The 14,560-nt window shown below is 57.4% G+C and overlaps 1 protein-coding gene across 1 annotated transcript; it reads right to left on the reverse strand.

Moving 5' to 3' along the window:
• Nucleotides 1-2,413: 2,413 nt before the first annotated feature.
• On the reverse strand, nucleotides 2,414-14,451 carry RRP12 (ribosomal RNA processing 12 homolog). The gene is made up of 34 exons (XM_048311071.1): nucleotides 14,027-14,451; nucleotides 12,914-13,149; nucleotides 12,730-12,813; nucleotides 12,417-12,493; nucleotides 12,131-12,236; nucleotides 11,842-11,958; nucleotides 11,589-11,727; nucleotides 11,152-11,279; nucleotides 10,766-10,864; nucleotides 10,589-10,680; nucleotides 10,400-10,511; nucleotides 10,145-10,242; nucleotides 9,894-10,008; nucleotides 9,501-9,643; nucleotides 9,209-9,330; nucleotides 9,014-9,078; nucleotides 8,742-8,904; nucleotides 8,497-8,651; nucleotides 8,050-8,117; nucleotides 7,766-7,859; nucleotides 7,404-7,562; nucleotides 7,200-7,280; nucleotides 7,012-7,117; nucleotides 6,761-6,868; nucleotides 6,501-6,658; nucleotides 6,060-6,151; nucleotides 5,809-5,967; nucleotides 5,462-5,634; nucleotides 5,207-5,323; nucleotides 4,854-4,903; nucleotides 4,497-4,575; nucleotides 3,446-3,513; nucleotides 2,965-3,047; nucleotides 2,414-2,773 (listed from the first exon to the last, which is right to left on the reverse strand). Exons 1-34 carry the CDS (start codon nucleotides 14,229-14,231, stop codon nucleotides 2,671-2,673), a joined length of 3,954 nt encoding a protein of 1,317 aa, XP_048167028.1. The 5' UTR covers nucleotides 14,232-14,451; the 3' UTR covers nucleotides 2,414-2,670.
• Between the last annotated feature and the right edge of the window lie 109 nt (nucleotides 14,452-14,560).

Below are 14,560 nucleotides of genomic sequence, written 5' to 3' on the forward strand. Positions count from 1 at the left end.
GAAAGACAATTTAGAAACAATTGAAACTCTAGATCAGAGTGCTGAGGGGACTAGGAATTAACGTAATATTTTTTTAATTGACTAGATTTCAGCTGGAGTGGTCCCTTGGCATTTTGAACCTCCACACTTAATTATCTTGCTGCCAATCATTTCAGCTTAAACACCAAAGCTCCTCGTATACTGCTGGCCCCTGGAGGGTTTTCCCATCCCTGCACCATGTATGGGAGGAATCCCAACTCTGAACTGGGGAACCCTGAAAGGTGCTGCAGTGTGCTTGGAGGATGGTGGTCCATCTGGATGTTGGGTGGGCACAGCCCCATAGGGCACACCTGTCCCTGATTTTAAACTTTAAGAATCAGGGTAGGCATTTGCAACTGTCCCAGCCCAGCCAGGGGACACCCAGCCAGCACTGTTAGTCCTGCCAGCCTCTCCTCAAGCTGGTATCTGCAAGGGTTAGGAACCCTTTGTGACAATGGCATATGTAAGTGTAACTCAACACTGGCATTTGTGGGAAGAAGTTGCATGGTTTAAGAGCTGGTTGGGTGAACAAATAGCCATCAAGCCACCTCCCAGCTTGAGCAGCAAAAGCCAAGCATCTCTCCAGGACCCCAACTTGTGCTTCTCCATTGGTAACTGCAAAATATTTGTGGCAGGTAGCTGCAGGAGGCAGGATCCACACCACCCCTCACCCTGCCCCATATCAGAGAGCTGTGGTAAGGCTCCTGCGGGCCCCCACAATGCAGCTCTGCTCCCTGCCAGGGACAGCTGCGGTGGGGAGCAGGTTTGACTTGCAGCCAACCTCCTCAGGCAGGATGACATCTCCTCGCCAAGGGTTTCCATTGCATTACATGATTAATTAGCTGATTAACAAGATGTTGCTGCAGTAGAATCTGTTCTCTGGACACCAGCTCAAGTGAACACCATCCTCAGTGCTAATACTCTTCTGTTCCATGCAGGCATGCACTAATTTAAGCAGCAACATGCAAATGAAGAACAATACAGTGAGTAAGCTGGAGCTCCTAAATAAATTAGCTACAGCTACAGGCCCTGTCTCCAAGGAGAGAAGGGAAAGTACAAAGACAGCTCCGCTGCGCCTAGAGCCACAGGTTACAGGTGTTGGTGTCTCAGAAGGTGACTGGTGCCTGTCTCCCCCTGTCCTGCTCTCAGGGGAGGGGAGGGCATCAGGCCCAGGCTGCAGGCAGCAGAGGAAGATGAGTGTAGCTCCTGGTCACAAGGTGCTGCTGGAGAAGCCTGTCCCATAGGCCAGGCTGTCAGCTCCCTTCTGGCAGGATGAGCAGCAGCACCTCAACATGGTCCTGGGGCTCAAGGGTCCCAGTGAGAGCCCTGGGTGGGAAAGCACAAATGGAACAGCATTCCTGACAAGGCAGGACCAGTATCAGTACAAGAGCTCCTCCTCCATCCCAGGCTTTTAAAAGGATCTTGAAAAAAAAAAACCAAAGCACATAAGAAAGCCACAAAACTGGATTTGCAGCCTCCAGAAAGAAGCCTGCAGTAAGAGGCTGAACAAGCACAATCCCTTTAGCTTATTAGAGAACTGAGAAGCATTGCAATTCCAGCATGTAAGCTGCCACAATAGGAAATTACAAAGGGCTGAAGGCTTTTTAACATGGAAGAGGAAGGGAAAGCCATCTACATTCACCAACACCTGTTCTTTGCAGTGCAAGCAATGGGACCTGTATCCAGTACCCTCAGCTCCGCTCTCTTCAGCACGCTTCGGCCAAGCACCATCTTTTGGGCTCAGCGTAGAAGTAGTTGGGCAAAACCAGATGCTCAGGCCAATGTGACAGGGCTGAGCAGCTAAAAAGGTCCAGTATTACTTGTGCTGCACAGGTCTAGCTGGCAGGAAGTGGTCAGAGCAAAGAGCTTTCTTCAGCTCTCAAAGGTAAGAGAAAGGGCAAGGCACAGAGATTTGCTGGAGCAGTTTTCCAGCCAGTTTGAAGAAATTTGCAGTGAACTATTCCTGCCCCACCATCAGGCATGGCTGCTATGGGAAAAGTGTCCAGTGGCCAAATGGCAGACACTTCACACATGGCACAGATTCCCTGGCCACAGTTTTGGGCAGAAGAGCCTGCCAAGGAGGAGTTTGTTAAAGAAAGCTGGTTGTAAGGACTTCATCCTCTGTGGCTTTGTTCTATGGCAAGTCCACGCCTCAGCCCTACTGCACGTGTGCCCCACTGCTCTGTGCCACAGTGCTGCTCCCAGCAGCGTCCAGGCAAGCCCAGTGTGGGACAGAGAGCTCTGGCTCCCAGTCCAGGCTGATGCTGGCCTGAGCCCCGTGCTATGCAGCCTTGCAGGAAGCAGCCCTGCAGCAACAGAAGGACCTGCTGCACACGGACAGGAGGCAGAGCACAGTTATGCAAGCTCTGAAGGGAAGGAGAGGAGGAATCTGGGCTGGGTAAGAACAGAGGGTATTTATCAATATAGAGAATTCTTTACATATTACTTGCTCTCTCACACACACACCCATGCCTGTACCAGGCAACCCAGCATCTTTCCCCAGAGACAGAAGGGCCATCAGTCCATAATACATCCAAGTGGCTTCCCAGGGAGTCTCAAACAAATGGAGGTCACCTTCAAGAGGACCCCCAGCTCTTCCACTCACAGGATGCTGTGTCCTCAGGTAGGAGTAGGTCAAGCACCTGAGTCTCCTCAGGAGCGCTGGGACTTTAGATGGTTCCTGTGGCCAGCCTTGGCCCCACGCTGGGCTCCCTTCATCAGGCCTTTGAACTGGCCCTGCATTTTTGCCCGTTTCCTGGAGGGAGCAAGGAGCAGAAGCTGGGTTGGTGCAGGCACTAAGCACAGCTAGCACACGGGGATGCTGCTCCAGACTCCGCAAGGAGTGGCACAGCAGATGACAGGGAGCTCCCAAACCCACCAAGAAACCCTAATGAAAAGCAGGATCAAACCTGTTCCCACCCCTGTGCCCTTCCTGGTTAGCCTCACCTTCTGTTGAGTTTAGCTCTGTTCAGGGGGATGTAGGCGTAGGGGTCGAGTTGGCCCTTCTTCTTCACGTCGCCTTTACCTTTCTGTGGGAGACAGCGACATGGGAGAAGATGCAGCACCAGGGAAGAAGCATGCATCCCATTCTAATGCAACCCTGCCACCCTGCTATCCCAAAGACTGTATTGCAGTGGGGTGCCAGCTGAGCACACTGCCCTGGGAGCTGATTTCCCACCAAGACGATGCTACAGATGCCTACTTTGAACAGTGAGCAGGAACTGTCCATGGCAAGGATAGGACAGGAACTTTGAAGTGGGCTGGCAGTGTTCAGAGATACTGAGTGTTTGGCAGCTCCTCTTGGAGCAGAGATCCCCTCCAACCTTGGTGCTACTGGACCAGACTCCCAACACAAATGGTGTTTCCTGCCCCACCAAAGTCCAAGCGTCCCCCCCACCCAAACCCTGCAACCCCATGGATACCTCACCTTGGATCTGTACTCTGCACCAAAGGCTGGCTCCTTGTTCAGCTGTCGATGGATCCCAGAGCCTCCAGCTGGAAAAGAGAATGTGTGTAGGAAGGGGGTCTTAGGGCTCCCCTTGCCTAATTCTAGGCTGTGGAAGCTGTTCCTGTTTTTGTCTCCAGCTCTTGGGTGTCAGGAGAGAAGAGGGGTGGCCATTTCCCCCAAGCAAAATCTCTGGAGAGATGTGCAGAGAACTGCCTGAAATTAATGAAGGTAAATGCACCAGGCACCAGTTCAGACTGGGGGTCAACCTGCTGGAAATTAGCTCTGCAGAGAAGGATTTTGGGATCCTGGGGGACAACAAGCTGTTCATGAGCCAGCAGTGCCCTCATGGCCAAGAAGGCCAGTGGTGTCCTGGGGTGCATTAAGGCACTGCCAGCCGGTAAAGGAAAGGGATCCTGCCCCTCTAACTCAGCCCTAGTGAGGACGCACCTGGAATGTTGTGTCCAGTTCTGGGCTCCTCAGTACAAGAGAGACATGGAGCTCATGGAGCTGATCCAGTGAATGATTAAGGGACTGGAGCATCTCTCTTATGAGGAAAGGCTGAGAGCTGGGCCTGTTCAGCCTGGAAAAGAGGCACCTAAAAGGGGACCTCATCAATGTCTGTAAGTATCTGAAGGGAGGGTATCAAGAAGATGGAGTCAGGCTCTGCTTGGTGCTGCTGGGCAATAGGACAAGAGGCAATGGCAGAAACTGACGCATAGGAAGTTGCACCTGAGTATGAGAACTTCTTTGCTGTCTGGGTGACTGTGTACTGGAACAGACTGCCTAGAGAGGCATTCTGGAATCTCCCACAATGGAGATACTCAGGACCTATCTGCATGTAATTGTGTGCCATGCTCTGAGATGACACTGTTTGAGCAGGGAGGCTGGACCAGATGACACACTATGATCCCTTCCAGTCTTACCCAGTCTGTAATCCTGTGACCTTTGCTCCAGCTGCCCTGAAGCAGCACAGCGAGATGGGTACTGGCCCTCTGGGGAGACCCAGACTGGGCACAGGCAGAGGACTTACCTCTATACTGAGAATAGGTTCCAGCCTCAGCTTCCTCATCATCTGGCTCCTCTCTGAACCGACGCTTCTGACTTTTCTTCTGTAGAAAAAGGCAGCAGGAACCTTGCAGCTGGCTTGTCATTACAGTTCTGCCCTCCCATCAACCCCCAACCTCCCGCTTCCTCCCATGGGCACCCAGAGACCTTCCAGACAGCGCATCCCTATCCCAGACAACTTCCTGCACCCCTCCAGGCAGCTGGCACTTGCCCGGTGTCCCAAGGCCTCTTGGGCAGAGCTGCAGCTGCCATGGCACAGGCAGTGGTTTGGCAAGGATGAGTTCCCCCAGCAGCTCCTCAGGACCACGAGCCCCATACTCACACTGCGGAGACCCACATCTTGCAGCACATCTGCCATCTCCTCATCTGCTCCTATGGTACAGGACAAGGTCAGTGCATGATGAGGGCTTGGGAGAGCTCTGGTACTGTGCTAGCCCCTGGAGGGGGCTGCAGTAGCAGGGTGCCCCTGCTGAACCAGCACCCTCCTGATGATGTAGGTGACTGCTTTCCCTGGGCAACGGCCCAGAAGAGAGCCACTGGGTGTGACACAAGGCCATGCCAATTCCTGCCACTTCCACCCACATGCCCCCAAGATCCCACGTGCAGGTGGCAGGATGAAAACCATTCAGAGACCCAGAGCAAGTCTAGAGTGGCCCCTGTCAGCCCAGGCAGTACCTTTGGCTTCATCATCATCCACCTCCTCTTCCTCATCACGGATGATCAGGCGTCCATCCTCAGACATCTGGAAATCATGGCTCACTCCTCTGGACCGCTTGGGGCCTGGCTTGGTGGCTGCTCACAGAGAAATGGGTCAGGGCCTGGAGAAGGATCCACTTCTGGGAGCAGCTGTACCCCCAGGGCCCCTGTGCATTGCAGCAGCCCCTGCCCCATCTGTCCCACCCCAGCCCCATCTGAAGCTCCACTCCTTACCCAGCACCCGCTGGGACACATTGGGGTCCAGGAAGTTGAGGGGCTCATCATCTTCCCCTTCCTTCAGCCATGCCTGGCCCTTCTGCCGTGCTTGCTTCCTCCACTCTTTGCTCCGTTGCCGTTCCTCCTCTTCCTCCTCCTCATCCTCTGAGTCAGCAAGGATCTCCTCCATACTGGTCAAAAGGTGGAAAGGATGATGGAAAATGGACTAAGCCCAGGGGTGCAGCCTGCCCCACAATGCACAGCAGCCCTGGAGATACCTCCAGCATCTCTAGAAGCACCAGCTGAGCAGATCCAGTGCCAAGCCCCCTGTGGGGGCCGCTCCTTCACCCCAAGCCCATCTTCACCTGTCTCCTCTGGGCTGTGGTGGTGGTGCCTCCTCCTCATCCATATCCGCAGCTGCCTTCTTCAGGGCACGCTGCTTGCGGCTCCGCGATTCCGCCTTGCGGATGTTCACCAGCACCTTATGGTACTCGGCTGGCAGCAGCCCCTTCACCAGCTCAAAGCTGAGGAAACACACAGAGAGCAGTCAGCAGCCCCCTTCTCCCGCACTGCTTCCCAGAGAGCTCCCTCGCCACCCCAGGAGACCCTGGCTTACCCAAACTTGCGGATGAACTTGATGAAGAGGTTTCGCAGCTTCATACGGAAGTGGCGTCTCATGTCATCTGAAAGGTTCCCCACAGCCTCCAGCTGTCAGGACAGAGACCCTCAAGACCAAAGCACTCCTGACGTGGGGACCCAGCCTCCCAGCTTTTATCTGCATGGCCACCTTGTTCACCCTGCTGCCATCTCTCCATGCCTGCCCCAGGTAGGGCCATGGGGAGTTCTCCCTGCTTGGCAGCGCTGGGGCTTTTTTGGCACGTCTATGCCAGAATTCCAGATTCAGGAGAGGGGCCTCCTTGCTGCCATCTCAGCTGCTGAGATCATGGTTGTTTCCTTGGCTCCCAGTCAGAGTGCAGCTGGAGATAGCCCTGGCTGCCCAAGGCAGCCACAGTTCTGCCCCACCACCCTCCTCAAGGCACCCTGTGCATGATCTCACCATCGTCTGCACATGCTTGGCCAGGAGCTTGGTGTCCACCAGCAGCAGTGTGACCTTCAGGAATCCCAGGGCTGCCTTGACCACATCCCGCGTGCGGGAGGCCAGCAACAGGCAGATGTTCTGCAGCAGCTGCTCCACCACACTGAACTCCAAGTGATCTACAACCATGGGTGGGACTCAGCCACAGACGGCTTCCTCCCAGCACCCACCTTCGCTGGAGGGCTCTGCTTCATGCCCCCAGCTCTCCTGCTCCTGCTCACCTTTGAACTCAAAGAACAGGCGGGTCAGTGCCAGCACAGTGCAGCTGATCATGGTGACTGAGCCAGTGAGCCCCACGTAGATCAGGAGCAGGAACCGCTGCATAGCCTCTGCAAGAGGGGGATGTCTCAGGCCCCAACTTGCTCTGTGTTCAGCAGCATCCCTGGACCATTTCAGCAGGATGCTGGCCATGGGTCTGATCTCCCTGGGGCCAGAGTGGCCATGGGACTGAGCAAGTAGAACAGAAGCTCACCTTCAGGGGTGGGTCCAAAGCGGATGAAAGCATGCCCCATCTCCACGAGCAGCATGAAGGCGTTCTTGCGGGCCCCCACCGACACCTCCTTGGTGCATAGGATGACCTGGAGGAACACAGGCACGTCACCCACTGCTGCCACTACCACAGCCAGAACCAGCCAGCTTCTCACAAGGGACCATGCTCACCTCTGGGACCAGGGCAGTGACAAAAGGCTCGTGCTCTGCAGATAGCTGTTTCACAATGTGGAACAGGCATTTCAGCCGGGGCTGGGGAAAGAAACAGACCAGCACTGATACACCCAGGGACACACAGCTGGTTACCCTGTCGCCCACCCCACCCCTTCCCTCCCAGCAGTGGCTGGTCACCACCACCACAGCCCTTGTTCTCACTCTCTTGGCTGGGGATGCTGCGCTCTTGAGCGAGTCCAGCAGCGCTGTCTGCAGGTCCTGGAGGTGGGAGCGGACGAAGGCCTGGCAGGGAGCGTGGGGAGCGGCACACACCTCCTCCAGCACGCGATACGCCTTCTTCTGCATGCTGCGCTCTTTGCTCTGCAGGGACAGCCAACATGCTCCCACTGTCAAGGCAGCCCCTCACCACGGTGTCTGAAGGGACACCAGCACCCCACACCACCCAGCAGAGACCTATCCCCTATGGCAGCTGCTCAATCATCAGAGTGTGGGTCCAAGCTGGCAGAAAGCAGAAGGTGCCCCACTGCAGCCCTTGCACGCGTCAGGGCTGGGGACCAACCCACCTGGAGGGAAGGCTGGATGGTACGGTACAGGGAGCCCAGGGACTGCTCATCAGCATAGGGTGCCATTGCCACTACCAGGTCCAGGATGGAGAGTCTGCAGCCGAGAAGGACACACAGCTGGTTAACTGTGGCATCACTACCACTGCCTGACCAAGCTGGGATGTCAGCTGCAAGTCACATCAAGTGCACAATGGTGGCACAGCCCACACAGGACAGTGCCCTAGTGCTGCTCACCAGGAGCACACCAGGAGTTTTACCCAGTAGCACCAGCTCCCAGGTGTTACCTGGTGAACTCGGAACTCTCAAGACTGGCCAGCTTTGCACTGGCTTTCTCCAGGAATCCGCACACCATCTGCAGGGCAGGCAGAGAGAGCAGGATCAGAACTGAATGAAAGGAGTGCTTTTACAAGAGTTTGCAACCCACCTGGCAAACAACTTGGCACAGAACTTTGTGGAGACCAGAAGCACCAGTGAGTCCAAAAAGACCTGGACAAATTCACAAAGAGCTCGTGCATGATGGGCCAGATGTGACTGCAAGACTGGGAAATCCCAAACCATGGGCTAGAAAGGTCTCCCTGCCCATGAGAGCAGGAAGGGCTGCTCTCTGGTCAGAGCCTTTCTTCCTGTCCTCTTCAATCAGACAAGCACCAAAGCCCCATCACACTGGGTCTGGCTGGGAGATGCTGGCCTGAGCCAGGACAGCTTGCCCCAGTGCCCCATGGGCCCCTCACCTGAGGATCCGTGACAGTCAGGTAAGCACGGACAGTGTCCAGCACGGAGCGGCGCTGAGCACTTGTGCCCCCATCCTCCTCAGGTTGGCTGTACACGTTGAACAGGATGGGCAGGAAATTTTTGGCAAAGCGACCCACTTCTGCCCGCTCTGCATCTAGGGAAAGGATGACAGGAGGCTACAGATCAGCATCTCCCCTCCCACAGGCGACAGAGACCCACCACAAGGGTCTGTTTCCACCCCAACCTGTCTTGCAGCCTTTGTGGATGAGGGTGCGCAAGGCCTGGCACACAGTGGGGCGGAGGTCTGGGCGCTCACTGATGGCCATGCCCAGGGTGCGGGCCAGCCCCTTGAAGGCTCCCAGCACATCTGTGGGGTGGGTGCAGAAGCCAGGCAGCAGAGTCCAGACCTGAAAGGCAAAGGAAAAGGTGGGAGGCCACAGTCTTTGCCCAAGTCACTGCTCCCCAGCCTGGTAGCAGGTGTACAGTATGGCAGGGCTCCCAGGCACTGCTTGTTACCTGCCACTGCAGCGTGTCGTAGATCTTGGCCTCCACACTCTTCCCAGCCTGGGTAAACTCCAGGGCTGCAGAAGAGAAAGAGAAGATGAGTGGAGCAGAAGATGTTGCAAAGCCTTGCTCCATCTCAGGGCAGAAAACGGAGGTCCCACAGAACACCCTGGACTACTGAGACCCCCACCATGCTGCTCTCCTCACCTCTGCTTTTCAGGGCAGCTGCCAAAGGCAAGAAGTAACTGGTGAAGAAGCCAAGCCGTGCACCCTGCACGTTGTCCCGCAGCACAGGCAGGAGCCAGCTGCGGGGAAAATCCAGCGTCTCCCTGCGGAGGAAAGGCATTGGTCAGGAGGGTCAGCATCAGATCCTGGGCACAGGGCACTTTCACCCAGCCCCAAAGCTGGGCACAGGTAGGCTTAGCAGCCACATCTGCAGCAGTGCACGGAGACTGAACAGGAACATAACAGCTGCATGCTACCCCGTGACTGTACTCACTCCTTGCCATCGATCTGCAGGGGCACAGATTCCAGCAGCACCTCGGGACCCATGGTGCTCACAGCAGCCCCCACCGCCTGGTCCACTTCAGCAGTGTAGGGAAAGTGTGGGGAGAGACGCAGGTCACACAAGGACTGGAGACACTGTGGGGACAGGGCAGGACAGTCACAGAAGAGCCATGTGGGCAGGTCTAGCACATATCACTCACTCTGCCAGGGATGCCAGCTGCCCTGCATGTCCCTGTGCCAAGTGTCCCAGAGCTGCACACACTCTGGCCCCACACGGACAACAGAGCAGGGCAAACAGCATGACCCTGCTCCACAGCTGGAGGGGGAAACACAGGCACCCTACCTGCCTCTATGGATGAACCTGTGCCTTCCCAGCCTGACTCACCTTCCTCATGATGGGATGGCACTGCTTCCCACATGTCTCGAAGAAGACCTCCAGCACTCGCAGCACCTCATCCCACGCTGCATGGAAACGGTATGTCAGCCCTTCCTCCACTGATCTGGGGAGCAGAAAGGAGACAGTCACACCAGCAGTATTCAGGGTGCCCACCAAGCCTGCCAGACCCATTGAGGACTGGGCAGAGGCTGGTCAGCCAGACCCATGGGGACAGCCCCTCCCATATCACTGCTCCTCACCTGAACATCTTGCACAGGTGAGCAGCAGGGGCTGGGGCAGATGTGGAGACAGTGCCAATGTCCTCCATGTGGGGAGCAATGCACTCACTGAGGAGAGCCTGCAAGGGCAAGCAGGGAAAATGGGACAGCTGTTGGATCATGGAACCCCCAGCCTTGCAGGCACAGAGGGGCACACCACTCCTTGGCAAGCCCCAAGGCAGAGCCCCCTGCAAGGCCCAGGGCATCCAAGAGGGGAGAGATGCCTTGGTGAGGTACCTGCAGGGTCTGCGCTGCTGCCGACACCACCTGGGAATGTGGGGAAAGGAAGCAGTTCATGGCAGCAGAGAAGAGCCGGGGCAGGTGAGCCCAGCACAGGTCCTTCTGCAGCCTGGAGAGGAGAGAAAGGCCAGATTAGAGACCAAGCAGCTGCCTGTCCCCTTGCCCAGCCACGGCCCCTGCCTGCACCTGGCCAGGTTGATGTGTGCCCGCTCCATGGTGGACAGCCAGGTCAGAAGGGGCTGCAGGTCACTCGTGCTGGGCACGTAGTCGTAGAGAGCCTGTGGAAGCAGAAGGTGGGGTAGGCAGGTGGGTGCTGTGCAACTGCCAGCTCTGTCCCTCCCCACACTGATACCCCACACTCACAGTGATGATCTGGGCATTGAGCTCAGCTGGCAGGCAGGCCACGCTGGCCTGGGCACTGAAGAGGCTGTGGAAGGCTTGCATGGCACATGCTGTCACCAGCTGCAAACGACACGGTGTCAGGAGATGGGGCTCTGCTTTGAACCCACTGTCCTCCTACCCCAAAGAAGGCTCTGCTCTGGAAAACGCAGCACTGCTGCAACTGTGCCCCATCTGCACAGTCTCCCTCTTCCGTAGAAGTCAGGCCAGCAAGCTGTCCTGCGCTCTCCTCCATTTGCATCCTGCATTTCCAGCCTCCCAGTTGGCAGTGGAGAGAGTCTGATCCCTCCCAGAATGCAGCCCTTAGGGAAAGGGTCTGCCCTTGTCATCCCTGGAGCGGGAACACTCACCACATGGCTGAGGGTCATGACTCGGAGCAAGGTCTCACAGCAGGTCTTCACCAAAGCTGCAGGGAAGCAGGGCAGCACATCCCGCAGCAGGGCGAGGACATGCAGGGTGGTGGTGGCTTCCTTGGCACCTACAGGAGCAGAGCAACCTCTGAGCCTGTGGCACCCCACGGCAAAGCCCTGCCCAAGGCAAAGCCCCCCGACAGCAGTGGGGCTGACCCACAGAGCCAGGGTGGACACTCCCCTGCCTTCTGGAGAGAGGAAAGCAACAGAATGGCTGAGGAAGCTTCAAAATACCATAGGTGCCCCAAAGATATCTCATACCCTCCCCAGCAATCCAGTGTGGTGCAACCTCCCCTCTTCCCTCCAAGTCCTTATTGTCCCACCGTGGCAGAGTCCCCCACATTCAGCTACAGACCCCATGCTCCAGTGCCCCACACCTCCAGCTTTTTCAATCTCCTGCACACAGAACTTGGCGGTGGAGGGTGCTGCAGGGTGATGCTCAGGGGCTGCATCACCAAACATGAACTCGCTGCCCCTCAGGACAGAGCACACACCATACTGCGCTGCTTTCCGCACCTGGGGGAAGAAGAACCCAGGTCAGTAGAAGCTACAGACCAGGGGGATACAGCTGTCCCCAGAAACAAACCCCAAAAGCAGCATCATCTCCTGCCAGAAGCACTGGGCTCTCACCTTGGGCTTGGTATGAACACAAAAGCTCAGCAAGCCATGATAGACCTGCAGGGTGATGGGATAGCTCCAGGATGCCAAATCTTGCTTCCGTAGCAGCGTGGCCAGGCAAGAGAGGACCTATGACAAGGGAGCAGCAGGGGCATTAGCATCACCCCACAGAGACATCTCCCTTTCACTGCAAGAGCCTCAGGCCGAGCACCCAGCACCACCCTACAGCAGCAGCCTTGACCCCAGCAGTCAGCAGACCCTGGGCAGAGCTGACACAGCTGGCTGCCTCTTGGCTACTCACCCATCGCAGGGCAGAGGTGGAGCTGCTGCAGGCCTGTGAGGACACGATACTCATGAACGCTTTTGAGGCATCTGAGAACTTTTTAATAAGAACAGGGCTTGGGACCCTGCCAGGAGAAGGGAACATATCAGTGGGGTGAGGAGCAGATAGCTGCAGTCACACAGGGGACTGCATCGGCAGCTCACCCTAGCTAGGTCCCTTCCCCAGCCTGGGGAGGGAAACAGCACCAATCCCTTTTCCATGATTGGGTCTGGTAGCTCTCCCTGCTCCTCTGCCAGGCACTCACCGCTTTAAGACAAGGTTAAGCAGGTATGCAACAGCAGACAGTGACTCGGGGGACTCCACTGCCTCCAGCGTGGTCATCTGGAAACAGAAGGTGGATAAGCGATGGGGAGCAGGGGCTCACACCAGGACAGCCCTTCACCAACCCTTGGCAAGAGGAAAAAAAAAACCAGGACCAGCCCAACAGCATCTCTGCTGAAGAAAAACACTCAGGGCCTTGGCTATAATCACAGCACCTTTCTCCATCCCTCCTGAGAGCCCACCCATGCTGCCAGCAGCAGCTCCCCTCGCACCTCTTCCACACAACCAGCACTCACCAGTGCAGCAAAGTACTCCGTCTCGCTCTCCTTGCCGCCCCGGGAGCGGATCACCTCTGTCACAGCCGCCAGCACGGCACAGATCTGTGAGCAGCCACCAAAGCAGGTCAGTACCCCTCAGCCTCACAGCCAGGGGGGCATCCCCACCAGACACCCCTGTCCCCAGCCCTGCTCCTGTCCATACCTCTTTGTGAGCAGCAGAGTTGGATTCCCAGAAGCGCTGCACCTTGCTGAAGGTGATGTTGGTGCAGTCGCTCAGCCCGCTCAGGAAGGTGCCAGAAGACTTCTCTGTGGCAGCCTCTTCAGCACTGTCCTCCTCCATACGGACCTGAGCACTGTCACTCGCCCGCTCCAGACGCAGGGACCCCGACTGCAGCTCATTGTGCAGCTTCACTGCATCCACTGTCAAGTTACTTTTCTCTGCAGGGGTGAGAGACGTGTCGGAACTGCGAAGTCACATTGCTCCACCATTCACCCCAAAATCCCCCATGCTCCCCTCCTCTCTCAGCCAGACTGGCTTGGCTGGAGCTCATCTCCAGCTTGTGGAATACAGGTGCTGCTTCACCCCAATGGGCAAAAGCACACGAATAACTGTAAAGAGCTCCTCATTCCAGTGAAAAGAAACCAGAGCACCATCCAGACATCTCCTCTGATGGAAGAGAGCATCACATCCACACAAACGTGTGCCGGTGTGCCAAGGCTTTAACACTAAGGTGCTTCTTGTACTCTGCCCTATTTATCTTCTTCCACCTGAAGCCCTGGCAACCAGACAGCCAGGACACATGCTGCACGTCCGTCTGAGTGCAGACATCAGCCTGCAGCCAGCATCTGCAGGAGAAGGATCTCCCTGGCCAGGAGCAGCCAGTGCTCTCGCAGTGCCCGGTACACTTTGGTTTACCTTCCCCATCATGTGGCCCATCAGTGGGAGCTTGTCACGTTCCTCATCGCACCAGACACCACAGCAGCGCTAAGGGGTGTGGCCATGACCTTTGGGGAGCCTCGCAGGACGACAGGCACTGCAGCATGCGGTGCCCCATTCCGCTTCTGAGGCTCGGTGTCACGATGAGGTTAACTCGTTACGCCGCGGCCTCGGTTGTCCTCCCTGATTTGCAGCCTCCGCCGCACCCCGGAACTATCAGCGGCTCCGGTCTCCCTCCTGCCCCCGCCCCAGCTCTCGGAGGTCCCCAAGCTCCGCCTCGCAGCCCCCCGCGCCCCTGCACCCCTCCGGGAAGCGCCGGGCACAGTTCAGGAGCCGCCCGCCCTGGCGCCCTACCGTCCCGCCCGCCCCTGCCCTCACCCGCCGGCCGGCTGCAGAAGCGGCTGCGGGCAGCCAAGCGATGCTGGCGGGTCTCGGGGTTGGAGTCGCTGCTGTGGCCCTTCCGCCAGCGCTTCAGCTTAGCCGCGGCTCCCGACCGCAGCCTCCCGCTCCGCGCCATGCTGGACCCGGTTCCACGTGCGGCTGCGCCCCGCGCCCCCTTTCCGCTTCCGGCGTCAGCCGCCATCTTGAGTGAGGGCAGCGGTCAGGGAAGGCCTCATCCCGGCCCGGCGGGCGAGAAGCGGGGTCGGGGAAGCTCAGCGGGGTCGTGCCCAATCGGGGCTGAGATGGGAGACCCGAAGGGCCCAGGGGCAGCCACCAGCAAGAGCCCACCAGCCATCCCCGTGCCGAAGCCGCGGCCCTGTGGAACCGTTCAGACCGAGCCCGTAGCCACGCGCGAGGAGTCACGCGTTACGTATTACTGCGTGTCGTGACGTCACGGTGACGCCACGCCCTGAAGGTCGCACCGCCCTTCGGGGCCGCGCCATGTGGTACGTGCGCCTCCGCCTGGCGCTC

This window comes from Corvus hawaiiensis, chromosome 8, assembly GCF_020740725.1.
Source record: "Corvus hawaiiensis isolate bCorHaw1 chromosome 8, bCorHaw1.pri.cur, whole genome shotgun sequence".
Taxonomy (NCBI): domain Eukaryota; kingdom Metazoa; phylum Chordata; class Aves; order Passeriformes; family Corvidae; genus Corvus; species Corvus hawaiiensis.

What these genes read in the sequence shown, in the direction of transcription:
- RRP12 (XM_048311071.1), bottom strand. Translation starts at nt 14,231, where the DNA reads ATGGCGGCTGACGCCGGAAGCGGAAAGGGGGCGCGGGGCGCAGCCGCA. An exon ending in GGAGATTGAAAAAGCTGGAG is followed by an intron (nt 11,280 to 11,588) that starts GTGTGGGGCACT and finishes CTGCTCCTGTAG; the next exon opens with GTGCCAAGGAAGCCACCACC. An exon ending in CTTTGGACCCACCCCTGAAG is followed by an intron (nt 6,869 to 7,011) that starts GTGAGCTTCTGT and finishes CCCCTCTTGCAG; the next exon opens with AGGCTATGCAGCGGTTCCTG.